This window comes from Corapipo altera, unplaced genomic scaffold, assembly GCF_003945725.1.
Source record: "Corapipo altera isolate COAL_440 unplaced genomic scaffold, ASM394572v1 75, whole genome shotgun sequence".
Lineage (NCBI taxonomy): Eukaryota > Metazoa > Chordata > Aves > Passeriformes > Pipridae > Corapipo > Corapipo altera.
The window spans coordinates 12,457,858-12,473,233 of NW_020884887.1; the positions used below are offsets into that span (position 1 = coordinate 12,457,858).

The 15,376-nt window shown below is 40.4% G+C and overlaps 1 protein-coding gene across 2 annotated transcripts in view; it reads right to left on the reverse strand.

Moving 5' to 3' along the window:
• SPOCK1 (SPARC (osteonectin), cwcv and kazal like domains proteoglycan 1) overlaps positions 1-15,376 on the reverse strand; it is a 264,847-nt gene that overhangs the window by 14,627 nt on the left and 234,844 nt on the right. For both annotated transcript variants that reach the window (XM_027643334.1, XM_027643333.1), the window contains one exon: positions 1,935-2,051. In XM_027643334.1, coding sequence (XP_027499135.1) covers positions 1,935-2,051 — 117 coding nt within the window. The remainder of the gene's footprint in view (positions 1-1,934; positions 2,052-15,376) is intronic.

Here is a 15,376-nt window from a genome sequence, read left to right on the forward strand (position 1 = left end):
TGAAGTGATCTGTCTGGTGAGGAGGGCAACACATGCAGAGCAATCAAAAAGAGGGCAATACGTACATCAGAGCGTGATTCCAGAGCTGTGTGTGTCCTGTTTGCCAGGATTCACAGAAATTCTTTTCTACAGCTTGGCTTTGTGAACTTTGCTTTGAATTCTGAGCCCTGTTTAAGATGTCTTTCATTTTTACAAATGTCTGAAGTTAGAGGGAGCCAAATGCTGCTGTCCTCACTCTGTGAGTATTTTCAGTGCTACCAGAGAGAACTGGAGCTGCAGAATTTGGCACATGCAGATTAATTCATGAATACTGCTGCAAACCCTCAGAAAGAAAAATAAGACCAAGTTTTGTGGCATTCAAAAATGATTTAAGCATCTAAACTCATAAAGTTTCTTTCTTTTTTCTTTTTTAACTGATATATAAGAAAATAAGAAAATGTGCCAAACTAAGTCAACAGTCTAAAAATGAACATTGTTGAGATCAAGTGTTTAAGATCATCAAGGCAGCCTTTCAAATAAAAGCTGCCAGAAATCAAACTAAACTAAAAAGAGATAACAGCTCCTCTGTGAATCAGAGCAAACACTGCAGAATTACCAGGGATGTTTTTCTCACTGAAATGTCTTCAGAAAGAAAAAAAAAAAAAAAAGACTCAACACCTTTAGGATTGTATTGAGACTTTGGCCTCTGGCAAGGTCCTCGTGAGGATCTCACAGGTTTTGCATGAAAAACATCCTTTTGGGAATCTGATAAAATGAGATTTCATGTGACTCTGGGCCTACAGGACTTCAAACGAAGTTTAAAGTCTCTGAAGCTTTCTGTCGTGGGGTCTGAAACGAATTCACATCTGGAAGCCATTATTAGCTGTACACCCAGTTGCTTTTTGCACTATGTTTCAGCTTCCTCTGCATGAGAATATCCTTTTTTGGAGTACTGTTTGAGAAATAAGTAGGACATATGATGTTAAAGATACTGACTTTGTTGTAAATACTATGGAAAATCAGTGAAGGTGAGTTACAAACCCAGATAAAACTTGTGCATCCTACTTTGCAACACACAGCGTGTTTTGGGACGCACTATTTAAAAGAATTAATGAGTCCTTACAGAAAATAAACTTGCATCTGCTCTCTGATGAACATGACCTCTTTTGATGCTGTTATGTGAATCTTTACCCTCCCTGGTGGGTAAATGACATCAAAATCAGTCATGTTGGCTTAACCCACAGAGAGTAAATGTCCTCCAAACTGTTCACTTTCTTCCTTTCTTGGAAAAAGAAAAAAAGCATCAAAGGAAGTAATGATGGTATTATTAAATACCTAGGACACAACAGATTTATGGCTTTTCAGACCATTTAACTCTTCCAGCTCCATGGCTCAGGTGTGGATGTTTTAATTATTTTTTTTTCTCTTATATATAAGCTGTTAGCAGGAAATTGCAAAGTAAAATCTGAGTTTTTCCCCAACATTGAAATAATTTACTGCACTTGCATGCCACACTTTTGGCTTATCCCACTGACCTCGGGTCAGAAAATGCTTGGCCATAAACCTGGTGGGTAAGGATACACCACAGTCCAATCCCAAGGGGTGATTTGGATGCAGCCACGCTGACATGGAGGGTCATGGAATTTAACTGTACAGCACAAACTATGCCATGTTAGTTCACCTAAGAAAAGTCCCTGAGCAGTTTCCTTTACTAGTATAGAGGTCACCTCCATGGCCTTCAAAGGGATTTGCCTGATTAACTTGTGAAGGCCATTCTGTCTCTAACTGCCTGTTTTTAGAGCAGTTTGAGCCAGAGGGGGAACAGAAGGGCTGCAGCTCCTTCAGAAAATGGAATTTATTTGCAGGATCAGGTCTCCTGTGTGCCTGCTGACTCCCTGGCACCTGCCTGACACCAAGGAATGTTCAATGTTCACCAAGGAAAGGGGTTTTCTTACTGCCTTGCGCCGTCTCCGAGCTCGTGGGTTTGATGACACGATTGGCATCCTCGTGGAGAGCACCAAACCAGTCCTTTAGCCTCGAAGCCAGGCTCCTCAGCTCCTTGTCTGTGCAAGCTGGAAAAAGAACAAAGCACCAGACTGAGTCAGGAGCACCAGGGAAAAAAAACCAACTTTCCCCCAGAGAGTCCATGGTTGTGAAGTTCTCCTCATTAAGAGCTCTGAAGGAAAAGAAAAGGATGCAAGTTAAAAAGAAAATGTAAGTCATCATGAATTATAAGTTGGACTCAAGTATTTCCTCCAAAGGTGACATGATTTGTGATGGAAGAAGTGCCATGCAGAGCTACCCACTGGTTTGAAATTAGAGCTGTGTGACTGTTTAACTTAAATGTTTTCACCTTTTAGGATTTCAGAGAAAAATATCAGTCAGACAGATGGGGAGGAGGGACATACTTGCCTAGACATGCTACTCGAACAAGATGCTGGGAATAATTTATAGCCACATTTGGCTTAGTGTAAGGCTATTATCACAGTAATAGGAAATATATATACTTATTTATATACAGAAAAAAATTGTCATGTTTCTCTAGTTCTACTGCAAGTAAGGCTCTGCCACCTCTGAAGGTTGTCAATTCCATTTTGTTAGTGAGGTAAAACATTTATTTTCTTATAAATTTTTACTGAGAAATATCTAATTTTCTTTTTTTTTTCAGAAATTTCTGCCAAGAGATTAACATCCAGCTGAAGCAAATATTTTTAAGGAAGAAAGCTGCATTAGTCACCAGTTTCTGTCAGAAAAAATATTCTTGTTTCTGTATCATGTTTAGTGCTTAAAATTCACATGCTCAGGCAATTTTATTATTCCTGCTGTGCACTCGTTCTACATTTTAAATGACATTTCTTGGAATACAGAGGAGGATTTTATGCTGTAGAGGCAGGCATCCTTCACAGGCACAATATGGCTTCTCCATCTCACTGCACATTATAGTGCTCCTCCTTCCACCTTGTTGAAGAACAATTGAGCCCCACAGCTCTCCCAAGTTAAACTCACTGCTCCAGTGACTGCAGGGAACTTGCAGAGATCTCATGGCTGTGCTGAGTTTGTTCTCCCACTTTATTCTGGGACAGGAATAACTCTTAAGTTAAAAATAGAAATTAGAGCCTTTTCTAAGTGGGAACTATTTTAGCATTTGAGAGGGGAGAAGAAGAAAGATTTTCCCGTTTTTTTCCTGTAATGCTGGAAGAATTTGATGAATTTTCCTACCGAAGATAAAAATATGAAGATCACTATGCCTTCTTATTGAGTAGAGGTGTGGAAATATCAGGTCTTAGAAAAGAAAACCCCAACAATTAATGTAAAATAAATGAAAGACAATGCAATACTAACTCTAAAGTGGCTTAACTTAATGCAAAACCTTACCACTTTATTTTCTCACTTAAATTGACATCATATTTTACTCATTGTAAACTATCTTATCTTTGAAAGCTAAAACCAAAGCCAAGATAGGATTTTTGAGCCCACCATGCCATCTCTTCTATAAGGAACACTTCATGTTGCTCTTTCTTCCTTGGCTATTACTCACAAAGTCTTTTGTCAGAGAAAAATCACAACAGAAGCAATAGCAGAACAAATTCCATCATCCTGCCTGTAATGAGGCCCCATTAGGAGGTGTAGAGAAGGGGGGAAGGTAGGAAGAAAACTAATGTTATCATTAATAATTATTCAGCTATGAACTAGGTCTAGACAGGCACAAATGATTTCTTATTTTATGAGTTTAGATCCAAAAAGATAAGAGAAATTTCCACCACTGGTAATTTCAACAGGAGTTGAGCACTTAAATACATGTTAGTAGTGATGCAGAAGCTTCTTTTATGATGCTGTTCCTGCATTCCCTAATGAACTGTCAGCAACTGGTTCTCATCAGACATAATTTTTGTCAAAATATTATGAGGCCACTATGGCACCACGAGAGACCCTAAACCCCTTCTTTTCAATAACCTGTCTCACAAATGTTTCCTGAGGACTGTACTGATAATAATTCATCTTTCCCAATTAAAAGAAGGCAGTGCCTTTTCTTTCCTTCTGCCTTGTCCTTCAAAAATCAGCTTTGCAAAGGAAAAAAAAGAGAAATACAGTGCACAAGTGTTGTTTAGCCAATCCCTCATCCACGTGACAGGTTATCCATATGTTCAGAGTATTTCACAAGTGTATCTCCAGTCAAACTGCACACACAAACACAGCTTTGACTCCTGATTATGTCAGGTGGGTGAAAAAAAAAAAAAAAAGAGGATTCATTTGTCCAAGAAATGAGTAATGTAATTTTATTGTGCAGGTCTGATACTTTTACTTTGGCACGTGTCACCTTTAGGAAGCCAAGGCTGGAACTCTGGACCACAAAAATCCATTCCTGTGCCTTCCTGACCCCTTACCATGCCTTGGGCACAGGTACACTGAGCTTCACAGGCAATCAAGGCCCAGAAAAAAAGAAAATAACAAATAAAACACCCTCTAGAGTGATTTTCCTTATTCAGAACTGTGTACTTCCAAATACAAAGCCAACCCTAGAGACCACAGCAACTCACAGCTTTGAGGGATCTGGCATTTGCTCCCAAACTCACAGTGTAGGAGAAGCTCCTGCTCCACCTCTCCCAGCCTCAGCACCCTGCAGGATTCCCAGGCATTCCCAGGGCCAGACTGAGGGCTCTAAAACAAATCCCACAAAGTGGGCATTTACTGTAAACTGCATTGACTGAGGTAATTGGAATCCGTGCTTTTAAATTGCAGCTGAGGCCAGGACTGAATGCACAGTGTAGGTGGGACAGAAGCAATTAATTAATGGTAAACAGAAGTAATTAATTAGTGGCAAATCAGACTTGAAACAATTCCTCCGTACAGTCAAAGCACACAAACACAACAGGATCTGTAAAATGCCATTTGTAATCAATTGTTACATGTTTTTCCATGTCTGTAACTAACCATGTTTAGATTTGCCATGCCCATGGACATTCCTACTTACACCAGTCCTGTGCCTTTACCCAACAGCTGCAATCCCTGAGCTACATCAGCTGGGTTATACCCTACAGCTGCTCAGACAGAGGAACCCTGTATCCTCCTGTCATTCCCTGACATTCCCTTGATTTTGATGGAGCCAGAACAGACTTGGAGCCTCCTCTGTGCTGCATCTTTCTCCAGGACTGCCCCCCTCACTCCCTGTGAGGACGGTCTTTGAGGGTGGACCCTGGATGATTTATTTCTCTTGTTTTCACTGACCCCAAACCCTGCAGATTTCCCTTGGAATTCAGTCTGAGGCACGACTTGACAGGAAGACCAGAGCTGGAGTTTTTTGCATTCTGGATAGTTCTTTTGTGAATAACTGAGATACTCCTTAAGTATGCTGCTTAAAGATGATTCCACAGTGGGTAAGATGTTGAGGTTCTCTCTTAGGACTGCAGTCTTTCTTCACAAGGATAAATGCTGTTTCATGAGTCAAACAGGAACCAACTTTGCTGTTAATATGGAGTGAATAATAAATTCCTGGACGAGACTTCAAAAATTTTATGCAAAGTTCAGCTAAATTTCTGTTCAAGTATTTAACACCCTCAATCTTACTTTCTCCTGCACATTAAAATAGAGGAAGCATTATTTTACATTTTCTTGTGTTAAATTTTATTTTAATGCCACTGTGCCTGGTTAAAAATATCCTGCCTCTCTACCTGACTGAACTGCATTCTATTTCATTTATTTGAACATTATCAGCAGTATATAATCATTCTGAATTTGTTTGTTTTGGGACACTTCAAAGTGGATTGACATTCAGAGGGCACAAGTTTCATACAAAGTCAGGCTGGGTTCCAGGAACCAGAGCACTTCATGTTTTATTTCTGATGGTAGGACCCATTATGTTACATATCAAACAATTAGAAAGCATAGCTCTGAGGACCCTCAGATCTAAGATCCTCATATATAAATTTCCATCAGTATAAGTTTTAAAGCATTTTTAAGAACCCTCTTCATAAAAAATGCAGTGCAAATGTACCTCTTTACTATTAATAGAAGTTTCAAGTCCCATTCCTCAGACGACAAGAACAGGGCTGTAGGAGGAGTGGATGTGATAATGGGTCTCTTGCTATTTGGAGATTTATAAGAAGAGAACACTGGGGCTGCAAACAATATGGATGTTGACATGGCTCGAAGCACTGATTAAAAAAATATGGGATGAAGAGAATCACCAAGGGAGGAACCTCTGTATAGTCCCTCTCTAACAACCAAAATCTGTCCTGTCAACTGTCAGCAGCCATTTAAAGCTCTGGTGCTGTGACACAGACCCAAGTGCAAACACATGCAAAGAGGCATTTTCACTCTGGTGTGTGTCTTCTTCAAGATAAGAGACTCTGCCTTCAGGTCATTTCCTACACCTTTTAAAAAGAGAACAACCCACAAGGCTTTGTACTTGCTATTTTATCCATGTAACCAAAAGTTCTGCCTGAGCAACCACGGGACATCAGATCCCCGTGGAACATTAATTCCTGGACCCCTCACTGCTGATGCTCTTCCACGACACCCACGACTTCCCGGCGTGCAGCAGGTTGGGATGGCTGCTGCTCCAGCTGGGGATGGAGAGGCAGGATATAAACACCCAGCTCTCCTACCTGATCCCAGAGCCAGTGCCCTGCACCTGCCATGGCAGTGGGGCCAGGAACAGTGGCAGAACCTGTCCCTTCTCTGAGCCATGGAGGATCTGTGTGCTGCTGGACCCAACCCACACCCTCAGATCTGAATCTGCAGATGTGAGGAATTATCCTGCAGAACTGATTTATTAGCAAGCACTGAAAGTGCAGATTTATTCCCAAGGGTGAGGGAATTGGTCCAGCAGTTATTTATTCCTAACAATTTGAAAGCACTTTTGCTAAATACCTATTTTCACTAAGCAGAAAACATTAATCTGACCTAATGGAAAGCCATTAGCATGCTCTAAAGGCTCAGGTTTTCATAGGCCTTGGACTTTTTCAGCTCTACAGACACTATTTACATAGGTGGTGAAAATTAGCAGGATAATATTTAATTTCACTCTTTCAGATAGGGACTTGCAATAGCACTTGTTGATAGAAATCAACACTAAAACTGAATTTACCTGTAGATGTATAAGATTAAATCAATACTGAGTCACATCCCATTTTTATTCCAGCCTAGCAAAGCAGTATTGTAAAATATTCATCCACTAACAAAATAACCAAACAAGCCTTGTAACTCCTACTGCAGTGAACTCTGAACAAAACTTAGGAAGTACATTGCTGCAGTACTGTATCAGTGTCTCACTTGCTGCCAGAATGTTCTGGCACTATGTGGCAAGCAAGAAGCCTGTGTTGTCCAGAAAAAAGTTACAGTGATACATTACACTGTTTCCCAATAAGCAAACCATGCAAACAGAGTCACAGTATGTGTGTAACAGCTTTTGTATCATTTGACTTCCCTGTCATCTCTCTGTCATCTGTCTCTTGCCTTCTTCCTGCTATTGTCATTATTCTAATAATGATTTTTACAAATAGTGCTAAATTACTGCCAATCACATTACCAGAGACTGGTTTTTTTGATTGATATTATTGTGATATAAATAGGCTAAATAGTGTCTTAGGTAGAGACTGAGGAACAGATTCCCTATTCCCTGAATGCCAAAGTGGAGCATGTGTACATTCCCTCAGAGCTGGGATAGCTTCAACTTTTCTGTACTGTAGAGGAAAGGAAGCTGCAAATGCATATATAAGAATGCAAATAATAATAATAATTAAAAAAAAAAAAGTAAAAAGTAGAAGCTTTAAAAAAATACATATTTAGTTACTCAGCTAATTCCACCCAAATTAAATCTGCCGTGACAGAATTCATCTTAGGAACACGCCACTAGTTTTTGAATCACCTGCTTAAAGATGCAAATGTCCTGCCATGGAGCAGAACCAAGGGGTTGAGGTGACCAGCCACATAATGAAAATAAGAAATGGAAAACTTTGCAAGAGAGCCCATCTCTGAAATTTCAGCCTTGGTATTCCCTGAGTAACAAGAGGGAGTGGGTGCACTAGTGGAATCTGTCCCTGTTTGCTGCTTGGTTCACAAGCAGAAACCAGCTGTTGGTATTATTATACCAGCTCTTATTATTATGATGTTACCTTGTATTGGTAACACGTGTCAGTGGTAACAAAGAGGCCAGGCATTTGTCCTGTGAGTCTGGAGGACAAGTCCATTCAGTTTTGATTTAAATGTGATATAGCACGAACTTCCATGACATTGCCTAATTCCTCCAGCTAGAAATAGGACAGAAATTATTTCAGCAATTCAAAAAGGAAAAAAAAACCCTCTCATTTTTGTATTTTTGAAGACTAAGACAACAAAACTATGTGGTAAAACACGTACTTAAGAACAACATAATAACACTAAAAAGTTTGACAGAAATGGCTGATAGCATGGAGGTTGAGAGGAGATAACGCTCATCCTTTGTACTGTATTTTATGTTATTCTTTACATTCTATATACTTTATAAAAAGAAAATGCAGCAATTTCAACCACTCTTTCTCTGACAAACATCACTACATTCATTTTCTCTCTTGTAGGTAAGTCAACAACTCCTTTTGCCCTGCTATGATTGTGTCCACATGTGTGTTGATTATCTAAACAGGCTTTAAGGATAAAGTTAAAAAAACTGTAGCATCTTTCAGGCTAAAGGGAGGGTGGGTCTGCTCCCAGTCATGGAAAATAATGTTCAAAACACCTCTGCTGCAGGAGCTGATTTGAAACTAAGCACCAAGATGAACTCAGTGCTGTGCTAACCCTCCACTTGCAATTTGACCACACGCAGATGCAGCTAAACACACACACCTCCATGTGACTTGTACATGACTCCCTGGTGTTTTATAGGTGACATTTTGGTGATGCAACTCTGAGGATAATTACCTTCACAATTATTGCACCGCTCGTGGCTGGAAGGAGTGATGCTCTCATTTGCTCTTCTCATTGAGGCCTCAGGCAACTTCTTCTAACAATAAGAAGTGAGGTATTATGCCAGTAATTTCACGAAGTAGAAAGGAATGGATTGTTTACTATTACTAGAAGGAAAGGTTCTGCATTCCAAACACGCCTTGCTGGTTTGATCACTGCATGGTTTCCATCTCAAATCCCTCCTGTAGTGTCACCAACATTCCATGACAAAATTCTGCGTGGATATATCTGTCTTGCTGCATTTTTGGCATTCCCTGGCTATTCTTCCCCAGGGTTGACACCTATGCCTATAACCACCTCTGATCCTTCTGTCACTTGTTTTTGCCTTGTCTTATAAATACAGCAGCAGATGCCAAGATCCTGCAGTTCAGACTTTCAGATGATTGCAGGAGCAGCTGAGCTATTGGGAAGACGAAACAGGCTTTGATCTGAAGCTTCTTTAAAATGGGACATATAAAACACAAAGCTCAGCCAGACCTGTGCAAACAAAGATTGAGAGCTGCAAAGCTCCCTGTTAATGCTGCAGGCAAAGTGTACATCTGCTTTCATGGTGCTTAACTCTGGTTCCTTTTGTGCTCACATTAATTGGGAAAACCCTGCAAAGTTCGTCTTTGCCAGGTGATTAAGAAGCCTGGAGTTTTATTTTAAATACATCCCAACTATAAGATGGTGGAGGACTGTCAAACTGAGCAGGAAACTTGTGGGAGCAACATCCCTTGTGCCAGGTACTAATTAAAATGTTATCTCCTGTATGATTCTTAGCCTTCCAAAATTCACTTGCCAGCTGATTTTCTCATTCAAATTCTATCATATCACCTGAAGGGTGGAATAGAGGGAGTTACATCAACTGAAAACTAAAGCAGAGCAAATAAAAACGTCTGACTGAATGGACTTTTCCAGCAGTTCATGCAGTTCTCTGGATGAAAAAAGGCTTTATGGAGTCATCACGTCCCCTCTTGCCTTCCTTCCTTCCTCCCTCTCTGTTTTTACACTCTGAACAGATGTCCTTGACTTGGCATCCAGTGTCTTCTGCACCAGCCTCAGAGAAGACATTCCTGTTGGCTTTAGCCTTGGCTTGTCGAGCATTGGCTGGGCTTTGCAAGAGGGATGATTTCTTGAAAAAAATGAACCCTGCTTTGAGTTTAAAGCAGCGCTAAAAAAGCAGCTCACAGCCCATGGGAGGTTTCCACAGATACCTGACTTTGCTGCCAACAGCTCAGCAGATATTGCACTCTAAGGCATTGGGAGTAATAAGTAAGCAAAGGTGGAAGAATAATTAAGAGTACAAACAAAACTCACTGAGGTTAAAATGAGGGAACTGAGGGACAGTTATTTTTAGACAAGCAGTATCACAGTGTCTATATTTGAGTATTAAATGGAATTGTTTCCTACAGACCTTCCAAAGCCATAGCTGAAAATGTTAAGACAACCTGCTGAACTTCTCCACATCCAAGAGGTTGTTTTGCTCCACTTGCTGAACAGAGAGAAATTTTAGATTCTGATATTCAGTAAAAATGTTCTGAATTACAGTAGTTGGAAATAACTTAAGCTGTTGATGCTAAGGGCAGCTGCTACCTTCCATAATGGAAATGGCCCTGAGCTGGAAGGAGCAAAATTCAGGAAGTAAAATTAGTAATTTGACAGCATTTGAGAAGAAATGGGCAGATCTATTTATGTTCAATTGGAGCAGGAAAGTAACAGCCAAGAGTATAAATGAAAAGATTACATACAGGGAAAAATAAAAGCACAAGATGATTTCACAGAATGCCTATGGAGAAGCATAAGCACATGCAACACTTCTCCAAAAGAAGTTGAAAATATGGTTATATATGAAATGAGCTGTAAGAGGCCTCTAGTTTTTACAGTTCTTTGTGGAATCACAGATGGATCCAAACTGAATTAAGAAAAAAATGCACTGGCAGTAGATAATTTTTGTAAAGTGTCATAGTAAACAGAGATATTTATTATTATTTGATAATATTCTTTTAAAATACACGAAGTTTTGAAGGGTCATAGGATAAAACTGCTACTTTTACACAATTCTGTTCTTCTGACACTACTCCAGCTCTTTAAGTTTGCTGACATCTAAAATTAATGAGCTCCCAGTTGGTTATTGGGGTTTTTTTGTCTGTTTTAATGAGAAAAGGTATTATTTTTATGGGTAGCAAGATCCAAATGCCAGTGTGTGCTCAGGATGCCTATTCTGGAGGTGAGGTCTAGGCTGTCCACCCTCATGATAGATGATCACAGCTGCTACCTGAGGAAACTCAGCACAGAACATTGTACAGAAGTGAAAAACAGGACTCTCACTGTGCAGCCTGTGTGGGTCTAGCACAGGGCACTCCCAGAGGGACACTGAACACTAGGACTGATCTGCTCTCCCACAGAAAAAAAATCACCCCACATTCTTCTCACAGTCCCTGCTGGGATTTCAGATGCTGCCTAAAAGCAGTAAAAGGCACCCAGGAATTTATTAGAAAGACTCCTTCTTCCAGGAACTGGTACTCTATGAAACAGAAAAAAGGGGGAAACAACTGAGTAGATTCACTTAATTTTTAGCAGAGCCCACCATCTTTATTCTCGGCCTCAGGGACCCTTGAAAAGTGACAGATAAATCCAATTTGCCCACGCTTGAGCAGGATGGAGAGGGAGATACTCGTGAGTCAGCATATGCCAGCAGAAACTGTTTTTCCCCCTCATTAACTTTTTTGCACATCGGTTGATTTTTATTTTATACTGTGTATATCCTTTTGCTTATTTTCTGTGTTCCCTACTGGATGTCATCACAACTGATACCACCAGGGCTTCATTAATGTAAAATGTTGTCATGTGGTGAATTATTCTTAAATGAGAAAACACAGGCAACCCTAGAAGAGAAAATGAGGAGCTGTCGGACAGCATGGGGCTGGGAGCATTTGAAGAAGTCCCACGGGAATTCCTCCAGCAAATTGTTGGGAAAACTGATTGAAATTCAATAAGAAAGTGCAAATGAGACAACATAGCTCCCCTGTGGATTGCAAAGATCCCCTGACAAGAAATCAGAACTATTTCTGCACTACTGCACCTTCCAAATCCAGAAATGCACAAATACCAGGAGGAAATACAGCACAGCAACACAGCAATCAGGGTAACAGGGAACAACCAAGGGGTGGAGTAATCTTGGTAAGGGAACACAATGCTCTCAAATATTAAGAATCAAATTTGAGTGAATTTATGGCTGGAATAGGATTTTACTGGAACCATTTGTACACCAGAGCCTCCCTCCAAAAGTTTGCCTTGTGCCTTTTACATTTCTTTATTCCTTTGACGCTCCTTAAGGAGGCAGGGATACCATTTCACACTCTGGCCCTTTTAATGTTTTGATTTTTAATTCACTATAGAACTGGAATGTACTTTTCCCATTCTGACACAAGTTCCTGTACAGGCATTTAGTACAGGCATTTAGTACAATATTTACCATCCCTGTCACTGTCAGGAAAAGCAGTTCCCACTAAAGGAACAAAGTCCCATTATTTTATTGTGAGCTAATGACCACAGGCTGTTTTACGTGTGTCTCATTGCAAAAGGATTAAAAATCATTTCCTACTACATTTGCTATGACTGATCACAGAAATGCACTTCTAATGTTGAGAAAATCTTGGAGAAGAAGTTCACTTGGAATTTTTTTCTTTTCCTCTGCCCAAAACCTTCACTGACAGCAAAAGGAGACTGGATTTAAGTATCTGTAACAACAGGTGAAGGACACACACATTCACTCTCTTGCATAGCAGGCAGACTCACAGGGTCTTTTACTTTATCCCCATAAAGTAATAATGCAAGAGGAGCCTCCTTTGGTTGTCATAAAGGCAGCCAGTAAAGAGAAAAAATCGCCCTTGAATTCATACCCACCTGTCTGTACAAAGCACTGCTGAAAGCCCAATTATTTTGATGGATACTGAGGAGAGCCAAAAAAATAAGGACTTATGTAAATTACAATGAAAGAACTCAATGTATTTTGAAAACTATCTGAGGAATTTACAGTAAATAATGCTTTCAAAGGAAATGGTAATCTTTCTGCATTGAAAGCTTCTGATCTTAGCATCTTTACTTCAGATCATATTAGTACCGTGCATCATTACAAGAATGTGTTCTGTGAAGCATGTGTACTCTATCTTCCTTCTATTCATCATAAATACTCTCCCTGTGAAAGCACACTTTGCCACTGTGCACACATTTTTCTTTCTAAGATTTAATTCATTTCCCGAAGAAACGTCACGCAAAAATCAATCTTGGCAGTACAAGTTCACAAGGCCTGATTCATTTAACAGATGATTTATTGACAGCAGCGAGATAGAAAATAAAGAGAATGTTCATACTAAGAGCAACATTACACATCCCCAGTGGTGTATATAGAGATGGTATGTACAGAGGAGGAAAATGTTCCTTCGTGGATAAATGATACATTGCAAGAAGAAAAAGAGCTTGCCCTGGTTCATGGCTTGCTTCCAGCTCCTATTCCAGCTCCCTCTTTGTACTCCCAGTTCATGATATTGCATAAATCCTGACCTTTGCTGTTGTTGGTTTCATTGAAAAACAATAGCTTGTAGAAAGAGAGATAAGAAAACAAGCGTCCTGTTACAGAATATGTAATTTTGATTGGTGTCCAGACATAAAGCAGCTCTTCAGAGAAAATGTGAAAGTTCAACCAAACTGCATGTGTAGGAGCAGACCACAACTGAGTGTAGTAGTTAATGGTTTGACAGCTAATCTGGGAAGTATTTATCTAAGTAGTGTCACACAGGAGGATTAAACACTTCTCTTCCTTCTCTCTTTCCTTCCTGTCCTTTTTTCACACAGTGACAAAGAAAGGGGTTTTGCAGCCCTCCAGGCTGAATAGGCCTTGGATTTCTTCATATCCTTAATTTTATTTTCTACTAAACAAGACATGGAGAAAAGAACTACCTCCCTGCAGCACCCATTTACCCATATATTCCACAAGAATGGTGGGATCCTGGAGTGTCTCATAAAAATAAAGAAGATTTCCCCTGAGCTGCCTCATCCTCTCATATTCATCATGACCAGAGTGATCGAGTGTGACCTTCAGCATGATAACTACTTTGGTGTCCCCAAGTCAGGTGTTAAATCATCCAAATTTTAGTTCAATGGCTCTTGGAAAAGAGTCCAAGCCCTGATGTCAGGTGCTCACGCTGCTGAGCCGAAGCACCCGCACACACCCAGGGCAGAGAACTCCCGTTCCCAGGCACAGAGATGGGCTTGAAATCCTGCTCATTCCTGAGGAATGAGGAGCTGGGGCTGAGCTGGCAGGGAAATGCCCTCTGTGCCCCAGATCTGATGTCCAGAAACCTCACGGGGAGCTCAGCAAAGAGACCATTTAACTACCAGAAAGCAGCAGCGAAACATCGCTGGGCTGAGTTCGACAGCGAACAGTTCTGAGCACAGCCTGTCCCACCAGTCTGGTCCCCTGGAGATCTGAGACTTTGCCAAATTTCTACATCCCAGCACTGCATAGCTGAGAAGCTGGTATCTCCAACTACCCCATCGTGCTAAATGCTAGACAAACATAGGGAAAAAAAATTGCTCATGTATGAAAGATTGCACGCTTAGGTTTTCTTTTGGAAAAAGTAAAACAAATCCTTCATCCTTCCCGCTGACAAATACCAGGAAAGGAAATTATTTCTACAGATTTCTGAAGTGTAAAAAGTGAAGAACATTTGACATGCCTCATTAAACAGGCAAAAATAGAAAACATTTTGAAAACAGAGTTGAATAAGATATAATATATCCACAGGACTCCATAGAAAAAAGAAGGAAAGATTAAAATCTGTTCCCAGCAAGATAATTTAAACCCAGAGTGATACATTCCCTCCCTAGTAATCAGTCTGCAAATAGGATGATTTAACTGAGACCCTCAAAATCTCTGTAACAGAAACACAGAAAAACCCGATTAATTCAATTGTACTATATTGCACTGTCAGAATTATAAAGTGAAAATGTTAACTGAACCTAAAAGGCCTTTTTACTGTGTAACAGAATTCAGAAGTAATTAAAAAGAATCCCAAGCACCAACATTTCACGAAAACAAGTCTATATATTTTCCTGTGTCAGAGGAGCTGTGAGTGTGAAACCCAGCAGACAGGAACTCTCCACGGGTGTATTTACAGCCAACAGTCACAAGGTAGCAGCACAAAGCGTCGGTCTAAAGGATTTCTTAAAGATCCTCCCGAGGTGGAGGTGATGTGTCATCAGGACACTGCTCCGAGTGTGGAGGCAACACAACTCCCTGCAATTAAGTGCTTAGTGGGGAGTAAGTTCAGTGCTGGGGTGGCCTGTGCCAAGCTCTGTGAGCCAGCCAGGAAAAGCCCAGTAAAAGAACAGCCCTTTTTTGGATTTGCTGGAGACATGAGAGATGTGTTACGTGACCTGACATCAGGGCACAGTGAGGCCAGGGAGGGCAGAA